Genomic DNA, 15848 nt, shown 5'->3' with positions numbered 1-15848 from the left:
TATATAAAACCCTAATAGAGACTTAAAAGGCTACACTATTGTCTAAACTGACTTTGCTAAGTAAAGTAGTAATGATTTAAAAAAAAATACAAATTATCTGTTTGACCCCTTTTTCCCAAGTTTGAATGCAATTTGTAGCAGGTAAAATATAGCAGTGAAGTTTTCCTCCCCTCAGCAGGCAGGGCCACCGAGAGACACAGCCGGGCCCGGGGTAGAACTGGACTGCTGCGTGCCGGGCCCAGGGAATTTTGCCCTCCCTGCCCTCTTCTCTCGGTGGCCCTGTCAGCAGGTCTTCTCTCAGCAACTCTTCAGAATATACAGGATTCTATACTTGCTTTAATTAGAACATTTTTAAGAAGGATGCCTATGGGTTAGACAGATTTGGGCAAATCTGAGGTGCAGGCAGAATCATGTAACGGAGACTCCTGCTGGTACACACAGGCCGCTCTCTTGGAAGAGGCATGGCCAGGAAGGGGATCCAAATGGTATAGTCAGAGGCAGACATCCTGGGGAGGTGGTCAGAGGACATGTATTTTGCCTCTTGATTTAGCTGGGGTGTTTTGAGCAAGAGGCCTTATTTGATTCTTCAGTCTGGCCAGGTGCCCATAGTAAGGAATACTGTGCAAACCTAGGAATGAGAAATATGTGAAATAATTATAAGGGCAGAGGATTTCTTTTCTTGAGCTCTTTTTAAATATTCTGTCATGAATGTGAAGAACCTTAATGACTACAATGCTATATTTTGAATTTTCAAGGCTGAAAAGATGCAGTGGGGCATGGAATGAACAGCACGAGATCAAATTGATGGATGACCAACAAGAAAAGAATTCACCCACGCAGGACCCAACTGCAGTTCTGATTAATGGGGCGAATGAAAATGGTAAGGACACTTGAAATGGCAAGTTGGCCAATTCCTATCATATCTGGTTTTAGATTTTGCAAATAACTATTTGTTTAAGTTTTGGGATTCTGCAAATATCTCATTAACATAGAGTGTAGCATAAGAGGTGATGCTGTGTGAAAATATTCATATTTAAATATGTTCCTTTTTTTTTCAACATGTGTAGTGCAAATCATAGGGAACAACCTGAAATATATATTTTTATCTTAACCACTATCAGGAATACATTTTTGGAGGAAGGATGTGAGAAGATGCTTTAGTAATTTTTAAGATGTATATATCATATCAATGGAGGCACTGATAAGATACATATTTTAATTATGTTGCTGTAGTCTTTGTTCCAGAGTTCACCAGTTGAGCCCAAAAGTACAAAGACTAGGGGACACTCAAGGAAGTTACATGGAAATACTTTTAAAACAAATAGGAGGAAATATTTTTTCACTCAAAGAATAGTTAAGCTCTAGAACTCTTTGCTGGAGGATGTGGTAACAGCGGTTAGTGTAGCTGGGTTTAAAAAGATTTGGACAAATTCCTGGAGAAAAAAGTCCATAGTCTGATATTGAAGCAACTGCTTTCCCTGGGATTTGTAGTATGGAATGTTGCTACTCTTTGAGATTCTGCATGGAATCTTGTTACTCTCTAGGATTCCAGAATCTTGCTGTTCTTTGGGGTTCTACATGGAATGTTGCTACTCTTTGAAATTCTGCATGGAATCTTGTTACTCTTTAGGATTCCAGAATCTTGCTGTTCTTTGGGGTTCTACATGGAATGTTGCACAGGCCTCCAAAGGGGCCCGGCGCCAGGGTCTCTCTCTCCTGCTCCTGAGAGAAAGCGAATGATACATACCTGTAGCAGGTGTTCTCCGAGGACAGCAGGCTGATTGTTCTCACGACTGGGTTGACGTCCACGGCAGCCCCCACCAACCGGAAGAAAACTTCGCGGGCGGTCCCGCACACAGGGCACGCCCACCGTGCATGCGCGGCCGTCTTCCCGCCCGTGCACGACCGTTCCCACTCAGTTGAATGACAAGCAAAAAATTTTGAAACGCAACTCCAAAGGGGAGGAGGGAGGGTAGGTGAGAACAATCAGCCTGCTGTCCTCAGAGAACACCTGCTACAGGTATGTATCATTCGCTTTCTCCGAGGACAAGCAGGCTGCTTGTTCTCACGACTGGGGTATCCCTAGCTCTCAGGCTCACTCAAAACAAGAACCCAGGTCAATTTAACCTCGCAATGGCGAGGGTACAACAGAAAATTGACCTACGAAGAACAACTAACTGAGAGTGCAGCCTGACCAGAATAAATTCGGGTCCTGGAGGGTGGAGTTGGATTTACACCCCAAACAGATTCTGCAGCACCGACTGCCCGAACCGACTGTCATGTCGGGTATCCTGCTGGAGGCAGTAATGTAATGTGAATGTGTGGACAGATGACCACGTCGCAGCCTTGCAAATCTCTTCAATAGTGGCTGACTTCAAGTGAGCCACCGACGCTGCCATGGCTCTGACACTATGAGCCGTGACATGACCCTCTAGAGTCAGCCCAGCCTGGGCATAAGTGAAGGAAATGCAATCTGCTAGCCAATTGGAGATGGTGCGTTTCCCGACAGCGACCCCTATCCTGTTAGGGTCGAAAGAAACAAACAATTGGGCGGACTATCTGTGGGGCTGTGTCCGCTCCAAGTAGAAGGCCAATGCTCTCTTGCAGTCCAATGTGTGCAACTGACGTTCAGCAGGGATGGTATGCGGTCTGGGAAAGAATGTTGGCAAGACAATTGACTGGTTAAGATGGAACTCCGACACCACCTTCGGCAGGAACTTTGGGTGAGTGCGAAGCACTACTCTGTTGTGATGAAATTTAGTATATGGAGCATGAGCTACCAGGGCCTGAAGCTCACTGACCCTACGAGCTGAAGTAACTGCCACCAAGAAAATGACCTTCCAGGTCAAGTACTTCAGATGGCAGGAATTCAGTGGCTCAAAAGGAGGTTTCATCAGCTGGGTGAGGACGACGTTGAGATCCCATGACACTGCAGGAGGCTTGACAGGGGGCTTTGACAAAAGCAAGCCTCTCATGAATCGAACGACTAAAGGCTCTCCAGAGATGGCTTTACCCTCTACACGATAATGGTAAGCACTAATCGCACTAAGGTGATTCCTTACTGAGTTGGTCTTGAGGCCAGACTCTGATAAGTGCAGAAGGTATTCAAGCAGGTTCTGTGCAGGACAAGAACTAGGTTCTAGGGCCTTGCTCTCACACCAAATGACAAACCTCCTCCACTAGAAAAAGTAACTCTTTTTAGTGGAATCCTTCCTAGAGGCAAGCAAGACACGGGAGACACCCTCAGACAAACCCAACGAAGCGAAATCTACGCCCTCAACATCCAGGCCATGAGAGCCAGAGACTGGAGGTTGGGGTGCAGAAGCGCTCCGTCGTTCTGCGAAATGAGGGTCGGAAAACACTCCAATCTCCACGGTTCTTCGGAGGACAACTCCAGAAGTAGAGGGAACCAAATCTGATGGGGCCAAAAGGGCGCTATCAGAATCATGGTGCCGTGGTCTTGCTTGAGCTTCAGTATGGTCTTCCCCACCAAAGGTATGGGAGGATAAGCATACAGGAGGCCGGTCCCCCAATGGAGGAGAAAGGCATCCGACGCTAGTCTGCCGTGTGCCTGTAGTCTGGAACAGAACAGAGGCAGCTTGTGGTTGGTCTGAGAGGCGAAAAGGTCCACCGAGGGAGTGCCCCACTCTCGGAAGATCTTGCATACCACTCTGGAATGGAGCGACCACTCATGCGGTTGCATGACTCTGCTCAGTCTGTCGGCCAGACTGTTGTTTACGCCTGCCAGGTATGTGGCTTGGAGAAGCATGCCGAACTGGCAGGCCCAACACCACATCCCGACGGCTTCCTGACACAGGGGGCGAGATCCGGTGCCCCCCTGCTTGTTGATGTAATACATTGCAACCTGGTTGTCTCTCCGAATTTGGATAATTTGACAGGACAGCCGATCTCTGAAAGCCTTCAGTGCGTTCCAGACCGCTCGGAGCTCCAGGAGGTTGATCTGAAGATCCTTTTCCTGGAGGGACCACAGTCCTTGGGTGTGAAGCCCATCGACATGAGCCCCCCAGCCCAGGAGAGACGCATCCGTTGTTAGCACTTTCGTGGGCTGTGGAATTTGGAATGGGCGCCCCAAGGTCAAATTGGTCCGAATGGTCCACCAGCGCAGTGAATTGCGGCAGCTGGTGGAGAGGCGGATGACATCTTCTAGATTCCCGGTGGCTTGATACCACTGGGAAGCTAGGGTCCATTGAGCAGATCTCATGTGAAGACGAGCCATGAACTGTAGAGGCCATATGGCCCAGAAGTCTCAACATCTGCCGAGCTGTGATCTGCTGAGACGCTCTGGTCTGGGAAGCCAGGGACAGGAGGTTGTTGGCCTTCGCTTCTGGAAGGAAGGCCTGAGCCGTCTGAGAATTCAGCAGAGCTCCTATGAATTCCAGAGATTGGGCAGGCTGGAGATGGGACTTTGGGTAATTTATCACAAACCCCAGCAGCTCCAGTAGGCGAATAGTGCACTGCATGGACCGGAGAGCTCCCGCCTCCGAGGTGTTCTTGACCAGCCAATCGTCGAGATATGGGAACACGTGCACTCCCAGCTTGCGTAGATACGCCGCCACCACCACGAGGCACTTCGTAAACACCCGTGGGGCAGAGGCGAGCCCAAAGGGCAGCACACAATACTGAAAGTGCCGTGTGCCCAGGCGGAATCTGAGATACTGTCTGTGAGCTGGCAGTATCGGAATGTGAGTGTATGCGTCCTTTAAATCCAGGGAACATAGCCAATCGTTTTTCTGAATCATTGGCAGAAGGGTGCCCAAGGAAAGCATCCTGAACTTTTCTTTGACCAGGAATTTGTTTAGGCCTCTCAGGTCTAGGATGGGACGCATCCCCCCTATCTTCTTTTCCACAAGGAAGTACCTGGAATAGAATCCCTGCCCTTCCTGCCCGGGTGGTACGGGCTCGACCGCATTGGCGCTGAGAAGGGCGGAGAGTTCCTCTGCAAGTACCTGCTTGTGATGGGAGCTGAAGGACTGAGCTCCCGGAGGACAATTTGGTGGAAGGGAGGCCAAATTCAGGGCGTATCCGCACCGCACTATTTGGAGAACCCACTGGTCGGAGGTTATAAGAGGCCACCTTTGGTGAAAAAATTTTAACCTCCCTCCGACCGGCAGATCGTCCGGTACGGACACTTTGAGGGTGGCTATGTTCCCATGGATCCAGTCAAAAATCCGTCCCCGGTTTTTGCTGTGGAGGCGCAGGGGGCTGCTTAGGCACACGCTGTTGACGGGAACGAGCGCGCTAGGACTGTCCCTGTGCCTGACGAGGCCTTCAGGCCAGCTGGGTGTACCTACGCTTGGTATAGGCGTAGGGTGCAGCCTGCCGGGCCCGGGAAAAATGTCCACCTGCTGAGGTGGATGCTGAAGGCGCCCGGTGGAAGAGCTTGTCGAGAGCGGTTTCCCGCTGATGCAGTTGGTCCACCAGCTGCTCGACCTTCTCGCCAAAAATATTATCCCCCCGGCAAGGGACGTTGGCCAGTCTCTGCTGGGTGCGGTTGTCCAGGTCAAAGGCACGCAGCCATGACAGCCTGCGCATCACTATCCCTTGGGCCGCAGCACGAGAAGCCACGTCACAGGTGTCATATATACCCCTGGACAGGAACTTTCTGCACGCCTTCAGCTGCCTGACCACCTCCTGAAAAGGCCTGGACTGCTCCGGTGGGAGCTTGTCAACCAGGTCCGCCAGTTGCTTCACATTATTCCGCATGTGGATGCTCGTGTAGAGCTGGTAAGACTGGATGCGAGTCACGAGCATGGAAGATTGGTAGGCCTTCCTCCCAAACGAGTCCAGAGTGCGAGACTCCCGCCCCGGGGGCGCCGAGGCGGTATCCCTCGAACTCCGTGCCCTCTTGAGAGCAGAGTCCACGACCGCCGAGTCATGAGGAAATTGGGGCCGCATTAACTCTGGGTCCGAGTGGATTCTGTATTGGGACTCTGCTTTCTTGGGGATGGTGGGATTAGATAGTGGTTTCAACCAGTTCCGAAGCAGTGTCTCTTTGAGGACATTGTGCAACGGCACCGTGGAGGACTCTCTAGGTGGTGATGGATAGTCGAGGACCTCGAGCATCTCAGCCCTCAGCTCATCCACAGAGACCACGAGAAAGGGAATGCAAATAGACATATCCCTGACGAAGGAGGCAAAGGAGAGGCTCTCAGGTGGCGAGAGCTTTCTCTCTGGTGAAGGAGTGGGGTCGGAGGGAAGGCCCACAGACTCCTCTGAGGAGAAATATCTGGGGTCCTCCTCCTCCCCCCACGAGGCCTCTTCCTCGGTGTCGGACATGAGTTCATGCAGCTCAGTCCTCAACCGGGCCCGGCTCGACATTGAGGCATCGAGGCCTCGGTGGCGTCGTCGAGCGGTGGACTCCCGCGCCGGCGGGGATAAAGCTCCCTCCATCGATGTCGACGGGGACTCCACCTGCGTGGCGGTCGAGACGGCGTCGAAGGCCTCGGCACCGGGCTAGAGCACGCCGGCGCCACAGTCAACGGAGCCGAGGGCGCAAGCACCCCCGGCGCCGGCACAGTCTGGCGCATCAGCCCTTCCAGAATCCCCGGAAGGATGGCTCAGAGGCACTCGTCCAGGCCCGCTGTCGGGAAAGGCGAGGGGGCCGGTAGAGGCGTCGGTGCCGGAAGCTGTTCGGGTCCAGGAGACTGCACCGAAGTGCTGGCGCCCTGACGTGGCGGTACCTCTACTACAGAGGGGGACCTCTCCTCTCGACGCTGCCGCTTCCTCGGCGTCGACTCATTCCCGGCGCCGGGAGCCAGATGCGTCGTGGGCGACCGATGACGGTGCTTCTTCGCCTTTTTGCGGTGCCCGTCATCGGCGCTCGGTGGAACTGAGGAGGAGGAGGTCGATCCCCCTCGGCCTCGAGGGATTGGGTCCGACAGGGTTCGGTCCCGAGGGCCCTGGGTAGAGGGAGTGACCGGGGCCGATTGCCCACGCGGCCTCTCACCCCTGCCTTCACCGGGGGACCGGCGGGCCGACGGGACCTGTGCTCCTGGGGTCGATGCCATCGGTGCCGATTTCGTGGACATCGATACCGGTACCGAAGAACCGGCCGTCGATGTCGACGTCGAGGGGCTGGCGCAAGTTCCAAAAAGACGGTCCCGAAGAACTTGCCTCGCTACCTGTGTCCGTTTCCGGAGACCGAGACACAAAGTACACGTCTTGGTATCGTGCTCCGGCCCAAGGTACCGGAGGCACCAAGCGTGAGTGTCGGTCTGCGAGATATGCCGGCCGCACCGACCACACTTTTTAAATCCACTCAGGACCTTCGAGGACATTGACGGAAAAATTGCGTCGGCGAAGTCAAAGTCGTCGATGGTGGCGGTAAAATTCACACCTCGAAAATAAATCGACCGCGCGGCCACAAGGCCGCAACGCGACGCCCCCGCTAAGAGACGAGGGAAAACAAAGTTCAGTATTTTTTTTTTTTTAAACTAAATAGAAAAACTGAGAACAACGAAAAGGGAAAAATAGAAAATTCGCTGCGAAAGCGCGATCAGGTTTCCAGGGCTGACAGAGAGAGAGACGAACACGGCTCTCTCCAGCGCGGAAAAGAAAAGACTGAGCGGGAACGGTCGCGCACGGGCGGGAAGACGGCCGCGCATGCGCGGTGGGCGTGCCCTGCGTGCTGGACCACCTGCGAAGTTTTCTTCCGGTTGGTGGGGGCTGCCGTGGACGTCAACCCAGTCGTGAGAACAAGCAGCCTGCTTGTCCTCGGAGAAAAAGCAGCCACAGGGGTAGGCCATGCGGCAGAGTGAAGAAGAGCAGCACTGGAGGAAGATTTTTCTGTTTGTGGGGCTTTGGGATCCCTGCCAGCCAAGGTATTTACAGTTGTGGAGGGCAGCAGCGATCCTGAGGGGTGGCAGTCCTGCCTCAGGCCCGGCTCAGTCTCTCGGCAGCCCTGCTTCTGGAACCCTGTAATCTAGCCACTGAATTCATCCACTAGATGACACTTTATGCGTGGACTTGCCACCTGCCGTCTCCTGTGAATGCTGTTTCTGCATCTTCCCAACTGCAGATGATATGGGGATTGCAGGACCTGAGTTGTGAATCAAATCTTGGTCCTCTGCATGGTAGTACACAGGATTACTACCAGGCACGTCCCAAGGCATTGGCTTTTAATACTTTTCAGATTTGTTGGTTGTAGCATCGTTATGACTGCTTGGCCAACATATCAAGAAACCATCAAAACCAATACCATGGGTAGCCAGGTTGATACCAGCAGGCTGCAACTCTCCAGAAACCAAGTGAGTTGGGGTAGACAGAATGGTTGTGGCTGGATACTGACTGGCAAGGTCATAAGGAGAAAACAAGGAATAGATAAGGAAGCATAAACTTGCAGCACCATAGGCCATAGGGTAGCGAGCTGGGAGCAACAAGTTACATATCCTCAGAAACCGAGAAGGTGCCATCAGGTTTCTAGGTCCTTGTGGCTGGTCACCATCCAGCAAGACCACAGGGAACCAAAAAGCTGGATGTTTGAGAAATACTCACGAGTTTTCATAGCTCTTTAGATTATTACAGAGATTTGGTGGTAGGGCATTGTGGGTGAGGTGTTGGGTACTGGATTAAGTATGGTAAATTGTGTGTTCATCTATCCAAAATGATAGAGAACCAACAAGGAAAATAACATAACCTGACTTGGATAAGGAGTGAAATACTGTAGGCAGTTGAACTTTAATGGTTGGCAGCTGGAATATATCTTAGCAGTGTAGACCAGATAGGGTGGGTCAACGAGTTTGTTTGTATCATCATGTTATTATGTATACAACAGAGCATCAGTAGTGAATTAATTCAGTTATCCTTATGCCACCCACTAGGCAGCTTTTAAACTGGAACACTATGCAGAGAATATGTACAAAGAGATATTGTGATACATAATAGAAAAACAGATTATAGACAGTAAATGTACTGAAGATAAACAATGATTCCAAGGTTGTAATACTCTGAACTTGTCCTCTGTTTTTCTCTAGAATCACATGAGTTGGGGAGTGAAGTGAAGTGTCTTGTGGCTCCAGATGCTGCAGTTACATTTTCAGCCCTGTCGGTAACACAGAAGGAAAATCAAGGGTGCCATCGGGTGCTGCAGCCTCTGACTTCCAAAGATCCCTGTTTGTTAAGCGCCTCTTCTCCTCTGAGACTCACGGATGTAACTGAGCATGCTTCAAGTGATTCCTCCACACACGCCATCTCTCTCACTTCCTGTGTGACAAAGGGTATGAGCTCCTGGTCTCTGCCAGGTGAGTGTGAGAAAGCTCCCTTCACTATGATGGAACCTGGAGGCCTCTCAGCTCTAACCGGTGACTGCCTGATGCAGCAGAGTCGAACTTGTCTCGGTTGCTTTATTGAATCAAAAGACAGCATTGATGCAGAGCCTGGAATAAGCTTGAAAGTGGGTGACGTCAGTAGGGATTATGACACCTGTTCAGTCTCTGATATTGGCATTCACTGCATGAGCACAGGAGAAACCATGAGATATGGGGATCAGCTGCTTTCAGATCAGCTCTTAAGCTTCCCTATGCATAAATCAAGGGCGGCAGACAAAAGAGATGCCGAGAAATCTGACAGCGACTCTGAGGACCCTGCTCCAAAAAATTATTATGATGGATTACTATTAGATAAGTGTAATGGTGATGAAGTTTTGCTTACAAATTCCAGCCAGGAATGGGGCTACTTTGAATCTTTTATCAGTGAGAGCAAAATTGAGTTGCTTGACCTCTGCTCCAAAAATGAGCTGTCAGTCAACTTGTTTTCAGAGGAAGATGTGGATAATTACATGTTTGATGATGATGATTCAACTCTGGGAAGTGATGTCTGCTCCTTGAAGATTAGATATGAATCTTTCCAGGACAATGTGCGAGAAAAAACCAGTGCCCTACAAGAGGATGCTCAGTTTAACTTTTTCCCAAGCGTGTTTGCCAACTGCACAAAACGGGAGAGCAAAGGTGCAGTGAGGAAGAGTATGGATCCGTCCCAATTTAAGTCTGAAGAGGATGGTATTTGGGGAGATGAGGAGGAAGAGGAGGACGAAGATGAAAAGGGGGAAGGAAAAGCTGCCTTAAACAGAAACTGTAGCAATACAGATGTTGTTCAGTACATAAGCACAAAAAGATCCCACTTTCTAGACTCAGTTAATTCAACTGAGGATTCGGGTGAGTTCAGCGATGACAGCTCTTGTACCGAGTCATCATATGATGTGTTGAGAGAGATCAAGGACTGCACCAGATACCTGTCCAGGGAACATTCCAACTCTTTTATTCAGCAAAACTATGGACTGAGGGCCAAGAGAAAAGTCCGCTACAGCGATGACTATCTGTATGACATGGACTCCATTGACAGTGAAAAAGTCTTAGAGAAAAAGGAACAGCTCCCTGATGGCCCTAAAAAGGAGGATGATGATGACTGGTGTCCAAAGAAAAGACGAAAAGTGTCCCGAAAAGAGCCTCCAGTTATAATCAAGTACATTATCATCAACAGGTTCAAGGGGGAGAAACACATGTTAGTGAAGCTCGGTAAACTTGATGCCAGCGAGACCACCGTTACATTGAGTGATGATCTGCTTCACAAATATGAAAAGCTATCACCACGCAAAGGTTTCTGGCAGGAGAGATGGCGAAACCGAATGGATTTTCTGAAATCAGCCATGTACAAACATAGCTTCTATTTGAATGGCTCGGAGACGGCTTTTCTTCCTCACCCTAGAAAAAGAAAATGCAAACTTGCAAATAGGCACAGGATTCAAAGAATTCAAGCCATTGAGCAATCGCTAAGCAAGCAGGACTTTTCCTATTATGATCAAAAGCAGGCTGGCAGTAGTAAAGATGATGCAGATCTTACAAGTGGGCATACATTAGCCATTGCTACCCCGAGCTGTGACGATGGATTACATTTAGGTGACATCACAGATATTGCCTCACTGAAATGCACACCACTAGAAAGGGAATACAATGGACCAGAAAAGAAAGTGTTGCGGAGAATCAAATTCAAAAGTGAAGCCAGGTTGAAATGCAAAAAATTTAAATCAGCACAGGAAGACAGCAAGCCTGCAGATCCAGTGGAGGACTCTCCTGCCTTAGAAAATCAGGGCTTCAGAGCTACCTTGAAGGATGATAACATTCATTGTGCATCAGAGAGCTCTCATACATCTGAATGCCCTGCTGATAATGCTGATAAAAATTCTACTTTCTTACCAGCAACCTGCTCCTCTGACAAGCCTATACCATCTGCTAACATCACCACCAATGTACCCCTTATCCCAGGAGGGTATCTGCAGACATTGCTAGATGCTTCTGATTCACCAAACACTGGGGTGACATACTTTGCCCATCACTCTTCTGGGCAGCACTCAGTCAGCCTAATTCAACCAGAAAAACAGTTCAGCTCTCTACAACTTGCACAGAGTTGTGTGCTGTCACCTCCCTCAGAATCTGAACTTCAGCAGTCTCCTCACCATTTAGAAATTGAGTCAGACTTCAGCAGCATGTGGCATGGGAAGCCCGCCAGCAGTCAGGCCGAATTTATGCCAAACCTTAGGGATGCATCCATCCTGCCCAGTGAATTTATTGGCTCTACAGTGTCACCAAACGCAGAGAACATACAAGCCCCTGGGTACCATCAGATAGATCTAAACAGCAGCAAACTGTTCTACCAAAAAAAATATGTGCAGGATAATCAGCTGCAGCCTGACGATTCTTATCAGTCCTGTCATTTCAATAATGGAGAGGGGCGCTTTAATTTCCAGCGAGGTACACTTAGTACAGATGATGGCAGACTCATTAGTTTTGATTCAGTGGGCTCATTGTCAGTTAGTTCCAGCAATTACAGCTCTCTAAGTTTAAAGTCTTCTGAAAAAGATGGTGATGATGATATAAATGATGATTTCCTAGCCCACTGCAGTCCTAAGCTAGTGATTCAGCAGAGCATTGATGAGATAACACCTCTTAAGGAGTCTGCCGATCTCTTAGACATCTCCAACTTTACACCCGACAAGTTCCGTCATTCATCTCTCTCTGAGATGTCTCCACCAGATACCCCTAATCTTTCCCCTCAGATAACAGGCTCAGAAACCAAGTCACTAGGGGACTTAAAAGGTTTCCAGGACGGTGTTCCAGGTGTGCTGAGCAATGCTGAGAAGGTCAAATGGAACTGTGGTGTCCTTCAATCACAGGAAGCAGTTAATAATGGCTTTACGTTGAACAATCATCAGTTTCAGTTCCATATGTTCAATGATGAGGATTCTGTTAGCCTTCTTGAGAAAGATTCCTGCCTGTCAACATTTAATCAACCAGCTGGTCAAATTAGCACCAATGGCAAGGTGTCAAAATCTAAAAAGAAAGGTTCATCGAGCAAAAATGGGAGTACCAACCAAAACCCTTCTCAGAAAAACAGTAAGAAAAAAACACCGAAAGTCAACAAAGGGACAACTAAAACACAGACCAAAAATACTAGGCAGGGCTCCAGGTCAACAAAAAAAGGGAAAAATGTAAATGGAGTGAGTAACGAAAGAACTCAAATAGTTGGCAGCAGATCTGTTGGTCAATTAAATAACATTGCTTCTACCACAAAGACGTTGGCTGGGTGTATTCAGCACTGTGGCCCAGCTTCTTTAAAGATAGGAAAGCATAATGGAACACCCAGCAATTGGCAGCTGGTGAAAGCTAACAGTACAAACTGGTCCGAATCTAGAATAGGAAATGCTAACAACCTCCTTGATGATGATCAAAGGGAATTTGAGGAGCCTTCTAACATTTTGTCTAATATTGCATCTGGCATGGCAGATGTTCAGAGATTTATGATGGCTTCAATTGAACCCTTGTGGGGGCCAGTAGGCCATAACAGTGTCCCAGATATATTTCGATCACCAGAATCAAATAGCCTAAAATTGAAAACTCTCAAAATTTTGGCTGGGACACCACAAGAGCCCAAGAAAAAAGCAAACGGCAATCCACCAGGGTCTTCAAAGAATCACAAATCAACAAGCAAGGGCTCAAGTAGAAATAATGCCAAACAAGCTGTGTATGACCTCAGTCACTATAACTGTGCAACGGGTTATGGCACAGACATTCACAATCCCTTTTTTGATAAAAACTTTGGTACCCTGAGCACTTTAGGCAATAATGGACCTACACACAAAAAGCTGTACCGTCATAAATCCAGCTCTAAATCACTGAGGGATGAGAACTGTAAAATAAAGAGAGCAGAGCGAGAGCAGGCACACAAGGGTCCATCTGTGACAGCTGCTTTTGAAAAACTGAGGTAATGCTGCACCAAAATGGCTGACATGCACCCTTTACTTTCCTCCTACCAGCTAAGCCTGCTATTCCCTCACTCTTCCTTCCTTTAAAAAGCAAGCATTGCATGAGAGAGAGAGAGAGAGACACTCCCTTTTAACAATTTTTTTTTAATTTTAAGAAATTGATGTGCATGAAAATATTATCCTTGCAAGCTACCTTAAGAATGACCAATTCCTTGCTTGTGTAGGGTTAAGAAAAAAAAAACAAACTGGGCTACTTTTTTCTGCTGTTTGGCTTCTTCAGTTTTATATATATATTTTTTTTTATTTATTGAAAATTAGTTTTTGTGTCTCTTATTGATTTTGAAAAGACTTTTATTTTGCTTTTGAACACTTTGTTAACAAAATGTTAATGCATCTGAAAGCCAAGATAGCTAAACATAAATATCTTTAATTTGTAAATGAAAATGCGCTTCTTAACTGAGCTTTTATGTGACCAATCTGAGTGCTTTCTAACCCCCTCTGCTGATTTCAGTCCTTCCCTGTTTTCATTTGGAATCTGCTCACTCTATTTAAAGAATTGTCATGTAAATCCTGATACAATGAATTTGCTAGGCTAACTAAGATGGCATCAAATGTTTGATTTTTCTGCAGGGAATCTCACTACATTCTTCTTAAGGCAGAAACGACATTTTTTGACTTTTATCCGTGTTTGAAGAAGAGACTCATTTTTTTCTATAGAAAATCAAAACAAAAAAAAAAGACATTGGTGTTATGTTCTTGTTTTCTTAACAAACTATGCCTTGTGGTCTGTTGAAATGTAAGTGCTGAAAATCAAGATTCTGTGGGAATAATTTGTTTGAAGGGAAGCATAATCTGGTATTCTCTGTGAAAGACTGTTTTTAAAAAGTCCTACTGTTGTACAGTACTTTATGCACTAAACCCCTCCCTGCACACATGTGCGCACACAGACAAAATGTGCCAAACTACCATTGAGTGACTGTACATATTTTTACTCCATTCAGTTTCTGTTTTTAGCATCCATGCCTTTTAAGTTACTACAGACATTCCAGGCATTATGAATTTATCCAACCCCTCACTTCTCTTTTCCTGTCCTCACTTGACAGCACCTGTAGCTCACAGTAAAATAATTTACTTTTCATTTACAATTTTACCAAAACTTATGGACATGTTATAATAGTGTGCCAAACTGACTTACCTCATGGATTCACCCTATGGTTTGAAACTCAGAAGGCTCAATGAACTTTCTAAAGAAGTCAAAATAGGTGATGAAGAAGGTTGGGTGGAGTTAAAATATACTCTTTCCTGCCTCTAAGCCCTAGAAGACAAAAAGCATCAAGGTCCATAATACAGGAAAGCTGAAGTATGGGTGGTGGGAGGGGGGTTGTGAAAAATGATAGAAGGTAAGTATGACAGGAACTCACACATCTGCATTCAGAAGACCTTTCACCCGAAGAAAGGGGAGATGGCTGCTTCTAATTTTGTATAAAAATAAAATTAAAAAAAATGCAAAGTGTAGCTGAGATCATCAGAAATGCAAAGTTCTCTCACAGACACTTTTATCTAAGTTTTTATATATTTTATAATATTTAGCTGGATTTTATTCTGAAAACATAAATTGCAGGCTGAGAACATTTCTTCTGCTCTGTGCATTTATGACAATGAAGACTCTAACATTCCTTGCATTTTACTATTTACTTTCATTGGAGCGGTTTTGTAACCTTTTATTCTAATTCTGTCTGACATGTTCTCCAATTGCTAGGGGTTCTTTGATGTTTTCTAAATGTTTTCACTTGCCAATAATATTGACTATTGTTTTGATCTCTTTTTTTAAGAAAACGATTCAGTGCCAAAACTGGAAAAAAACAATATATTGGTGAATTCTGTAGTACTTGGGCCACACATAAAAATGACTGGTTTACAAAAAAAAAAAAAAAAAGTCATGAAATGTCACAAATTTCAAAGATTAAAAAAATCTAGGTCTTGGAGCAGCTGAGAGCCTGTGTGCACTTAACTGCTGTTATTTTGGAAATCCAAATATGCAAGTGCCATGCTTTGTGGAGAGTACCCGGGGACAAGAATAAGATGCATCAAGGTACAAAAATATCACTGTTTTGAGATGGTCTAGGTGGAGATTAGGTATAAATATTCCTTCCCATTTGTACAAAGGAACAGGATTCATCAGTTCCGTTTCTGTCTTGGCCAACTTTACCTTCCCACATACAAATCCTTCTGTTTATACCATTTGCAGTGCACTCTTGTACAGCGGTTCATAGGTGCTTTGTAGAATGTGTTAATATATGTTAATGGTTATTGTTGCTAAAAATGATAAAGCTGTGGTATATGCTTCTACAGAAAGTGTCTTGCCTACCTGTGTGGCCTTGTTTAACAGGAAGTTGATTGAGTTCCTAAGGCAGTGGTTCTCAACCCAGTCCTCGTGGACACCCAGCCAGTCAAGTTTTCAGGATGTCTACAATGAATATGCATGAGAGATTTGTATGCACTGCCTCTTTGGTATGCAAATCTATTCCATGCATATGCACGGCCGATATCCTGAAAACCTAACCGGTAGGGT

At 47.0% G+C, this 15848-nt stretch overlaps 1 protein-coding gene across 1 annotated transcript in view; it reads left to right on the top strand.

The window, feature by feature from the left end:
• Window positions 1–15275, top strand: part of NEXMIF (neurite extension and migration factor) — a 360879-nt gene extending 345604 nt beyond the window's left edge. Inside the window, 4 exon segments of the mRNA XM_030210636.1 lie at window positions 756–880; window positions 8994–13275; window positions 13907–13949; window positions 13952–15275. Of these exon segments, the coding sequence (XP_030066496.1) occupies window positions 805–880; window positions 8994–13275; window positions 13907–13949; window positions 13952–13993 (4443 nt within the window). The 5' untranslated portion in view covers window positions 756–804 and the 3' untranslated portion in view covers window positions 13994–15275.
• Window positions 15276–15848: the final 573 nt, after the last annotated feature.

Source organism: Microcaecilia unicolor, chromosome 7 (assembly GCF_901765095.1).
Source record: "Microcaecilia unicolor chromosome 7, aMicUni1.1, whole genome shotgun sequence".
NCBI classification, from domain to species: Eukaryota; Metazoa; Chordata; class Amphibia; order Gymnophiona; family Siphonopidae; genus Microcaecilia; species Microcaecilia unicolor.
Note: the sequence above shows the minus strand (reverse complement) of the source record. Positions and strands in the feature narration are given on the sequence as shown.